The 3,632-nt window shown below is 49.3% G+C and overlaps 1 protein-coding gene across 1 annotated transcript; it reads right to left on the bottom strand.

Annotated features, from left to right (window-relative positions):
* Positions 1-467: 467 nt before the first annotated feature.
* LOC123106801 (formin-like protein 18) lies at positions 468-2,345 on the bottom strand. The gene is made up of 4 exons (XM_044528844.1): positions 2,033-2,345; positions 1,815-1,928; positions 1,478-1,670; positions 468-850 (listed from the first exon to the last, which is right to left on the bottom strand). Exons 1-4 carry the CDS (start codon positions 2,264-2,266, stop codon positions 702-704), a joined length of 690 nt encoding a protein of 229 aa, XP_044384779.1. The 5' UTR covers positions 2,267-2,345; the 3' UTR covers positions 468-701.
* Between the last annotated feature and the right edge of the window lie 1,287 nt (positions 2,346-3,632).

Here is a 3,632-nt window from a genome sequence, read left to right as displayed (position 1 = left end):
GACACTATCCACTATGAAGGTAGTAACATAAACTAGTAACATATGTATGTTACTAGTCTAAGTTACTCCCCACTATGACCAGCCTCAGAGAAACAGCGCAGAAATAAGCTAAACAATACCACGGTCTAGGATGCTTTTGACCGGTTTCTTGGGCCAGCAGCGGCCACCTTGTCCGTGAGCAGGCAGGAGGGTGTAGGGAGACTGAGAAAAGCCACCGTGCCGCTGCGCCTGCTCTGTGTACTGTGTGTCCTGCTCGCACCACTGCTCACTTTCCATTCCAGGGCTGCAATTTGGGCATCGCCTTCTGTCGCGTGCGCCCCATGCTGTACTCCGAACCAAGATATGGCCAGCCAACGGAGTAAAAGAAAGTTACCACCACGTCTGCATTGCATTGCATTGCAGCAGCATACACGACACAAGGATAACAATTCTTGGAGATGGCACAACCTTTATTCATCATAGCCGCCACTTTATTACTGCTGGTGGTAGTACAAGATGATGATACACCAAGGGATCCGCCATAGTTTTCTCAGCTAATGGTACTATTATAAGACTGTAATCCCACCCACCCTACTACACTCCTTATTAGTCATATTTTATTCATTATTATTATTGCTGCCTGCATGACGCGACAAAACAACACTAAACATGATCGGCTAGCTAGCTACTGCACTGGTTTGTTCGCCATCATCTCGTCCCGCTCAGTAAGTCCACTCCTGGGGCAGCGCTAGCAACGCTGCGCTAGCCTTTTGCTTCTGCGTCGTCTCCGCTGCCTCCTCTTGGTCTGCGCGTTGCTGCTGCTGCACTGGCTGGTACTGCCCCTGGAGCAACTCCTTTGGTGGATTCCTGCCTGCGTAAGTACAAAACAACAAATGAATGGCCATAATTAAGCAATCTTTTGTGGCTGTGGGGGAAAAACGCAAATCAGCAGGTAAAGCTGCAAAGTGTCAGGGTCGGCAGAGCCCAGGGCTGGCTGGGTACTTTGATGGCAACGGATTTACTCCTGCACGGGGCAGAGCGCACTGTCCAAAACGCAGGGTTCCTGCATTGCAGAGATCCATTTCTGTTTTCCATGGCATGGCATGGCATCCGATGGAACAGTGGAGTCGCATGTGTGGGCTCTATCTATCGTCAGGTGGTAACGGGCGATTTATCATTCATTCATTCATGGGCAATATTGCAGCATATCCATGGGGTGGGGTAATCAGCGTGTTCAATTCGACCAATTAAAGCCTCGCACTGCTGGAAAAGTAGTACTTCATGCCAAGGAAAACATCAATAACTGATTTTTTTTAGGGAAATCAATAACTGATGAAGAAGCATGCGCAGTAGGTTCACACGAGTGCAGCGAAGATTTGGTATTCCCAACCATGCACCCAAGCGGCCCAAAGCCCAACACGAGATCCATGCAAAACCCAAACCGTAGCAGCAGTAACGCAGAACGGAGCGCAAGAAAGCAAGAGGCGCCGGGCGTTACCTTTGGCCGGAGGTTTGCTCGCAGCCTTGTGCTGGTACTGGTACCCCTGGGCGCGCGGCAGGAACACGCCAGTACCACCGGTGCCGCCGAGACGCCGCTTGGCCGGCGGAGGGCCGTGGGAGGGCCGTGGCGGAGCATGCCTTGGGCCCATGAAACGGGCGCTGCCGCCGCCGTTGGCGAAATTGGTCGGGACCTGGAAGGAAAGCAATCATCGCCAGCGTTAAAAAAGGGTCCAGAAATCGAACTCACAAGCCAACAAGGGGAAAACGAATAAACAAAAAAAGGTGGGGATTAAAAGAAGGGAGGAGGAGCAGTAACAGAGGCCGCGTCCGCTCACCTGCCACTGGGGCGGCGAGTAGGGCAAGACCGGCCACGGCCACGGCGCCGGCACGCCGCCACCATTACTCCCGCCGCCGTACACCACCGGAGCAGTCCCTCCCAGCCCCGAGACCTGCAAACAACCACGCACGTACGCCACCTCGATCAGTTAACCAAGCATATATAACCAACCAAAACCCCGAATGTTTGCTGTCCGACGAGAAAGCGCCTACGAACCTGCGGGCGGTGGTGGCGGTGGTGAGGGGCCGGTGCCGGCGAAGGCGGAGGCGGAGGCGGGCGCGGAAGTCCCTCCTTGCTGCCGAGGATGCCGGTGAGGTGCACCGCGACGTCCTCGACGGCGGCGGCGGATGGCGGGGCGGCGTCGGCGATGCCAATATCGGCGAAAATCTCGCGCGGCAGCCACCGCCTGTGGAGCTCGTCCATGTCCGCCGGCGCGTAGCAGTCGGCCATGGGAGGAGGCGGGGCGAGCACGCGGGCTTGGGTAGTGCGGGAATGGGGGCCGGGAGAGCGGGGAGGGAGGGAAGGAGGGAGGAGGAGGCGGCTCCGAGGCGTCGTGCGGGTGTGCATTTATAGTTGGGAACTGGAGATTGAGATTTTTCCGCCCCATTTCTTTCCTTTTTTTTCCTGTGGGTTGTTCTCCTTTTCTTTCTTAGAGTCCTTATTTTGCTCCCCCTGTTTCTAAGAGATACGATTGTACAGTTAATATACAATTAATACTCGGTGTTTGTTTTGGAGTACTCATTGGCGATATAATTGTATCTTCGTGGAAAATTTAATGCGAAACGCGGCAATCTCACAATCTTGATACTACTACTAAATTTAGAGAAAGAAATGCACGTATGAAGAAACATTTTTATTACGGTGTAAATACTTTTTTTTGTCCAGTATGATTTGTCAGGGACATCACTGATTTTGTGCCAAATTTAGAAGCGCATGGGAAAACACGGTTTTGGTTGATTGAAAACTTAACGAATCCACATCCACAAGAACCCTATTGTAGGTCCAAAGAAAACAAAAACTTCGTTGTTAAAATAGTATAAACAGCAAAGTTTTTTTTTGTTAAAACAAGCATATTGGTGTGAAAGTAATCAACTTGTCAATCATGATTTTTTTTCTTCAACGATTTCACACCCCTGAGACTCTGCCCAAAATAAGGATGCATATGTAAGGACATGTAGCACATTGTCTAGTCAACCGTCAAGTGAGGGTTGCCATATAGAGATTTTAGTGATGTCGAGGAAAGAGAAATGAATAGAGAAATATTACATTTTTCTGTAAATTTACTGAGAGTCTGTAGGATTTTAACAGATAGCTTATACATAGTGATTTTATTGTTTATGCATACAATCTTTAAACTATATTCACAGTCCGTTTTAGTTAAAAGTAGGCTATTTATGGATAGATTATTGTACGAGTAATATGTATCATTGTTTGTAATACATAGAAGACCTTTACAGACACATAATGATCTATGTCGGTGTAAAAACAAGGTACTTTTCACCCATGAAAATGTTACAACAGAAAAGTATGCATGTATAAAATTGGAGAACATCATCTGAATCTTACCGAATAAATGGTTACATGTCTTGTTTTCTTGCAGGTCCGCAAATGGGTTGTGGATTCACTAACATACGTCAACTTACGCGCTAGCCCACACGTGAGCGACCCAAAGTCAGCTGACGTAGGCCAGACAATCTACGTCTGTGCACGTGATCTTGCATGGTGACACACGTCAGCGACCCAGAGTCAGTTGACGTACTCCAAACAATCTACGCATGTGCACACGATCTTGGTACGGTGACCGTTAGGAGAGGTA

This window comes from Triticum aestivum, chromosome 5A (assembly GCF_018294505.1).
Source record: "Triticum aestivum cultivar Chinese Spring chromosome 5A, IWGSC CS RefSeq v2.1, whole genome shotgun sequence".
Taxonomy (NCBI): Eukaryota; Viridiplantae; Streptophyta; class Magnoliopsida; order Poales; family Poaceae; genus Triticum; species Triticum aestivum.
Note: the sequence above shows the minus strand (reverse complement) of the source record. Positions and strands in the feature narration are given on the sequence as shown.

Coding starts and splice junctions, on each gene's coding strand:
- LOC123106801 (XM_044528844.1), bottom strand. CDS start 2,266: ATGGCCGACTGCTACGCGCCGGCGGACATGGACGAGCTCCACAGGCGG. Junction 1,929..2,032: donor ACCGCCACCACCGCCCGCAG/GTTCGTAGGCGC, acceptor GGTTGTTTGCAG/GTCTCGGGGCTGGGAGGGAC. Junction 851..1,477: donor GAGCAAACCTCCGGCCAAAG/GTAACGCCCGGC, acceptor GTACTTACGCAG/GCAGGAATCCACCAAAGGAG.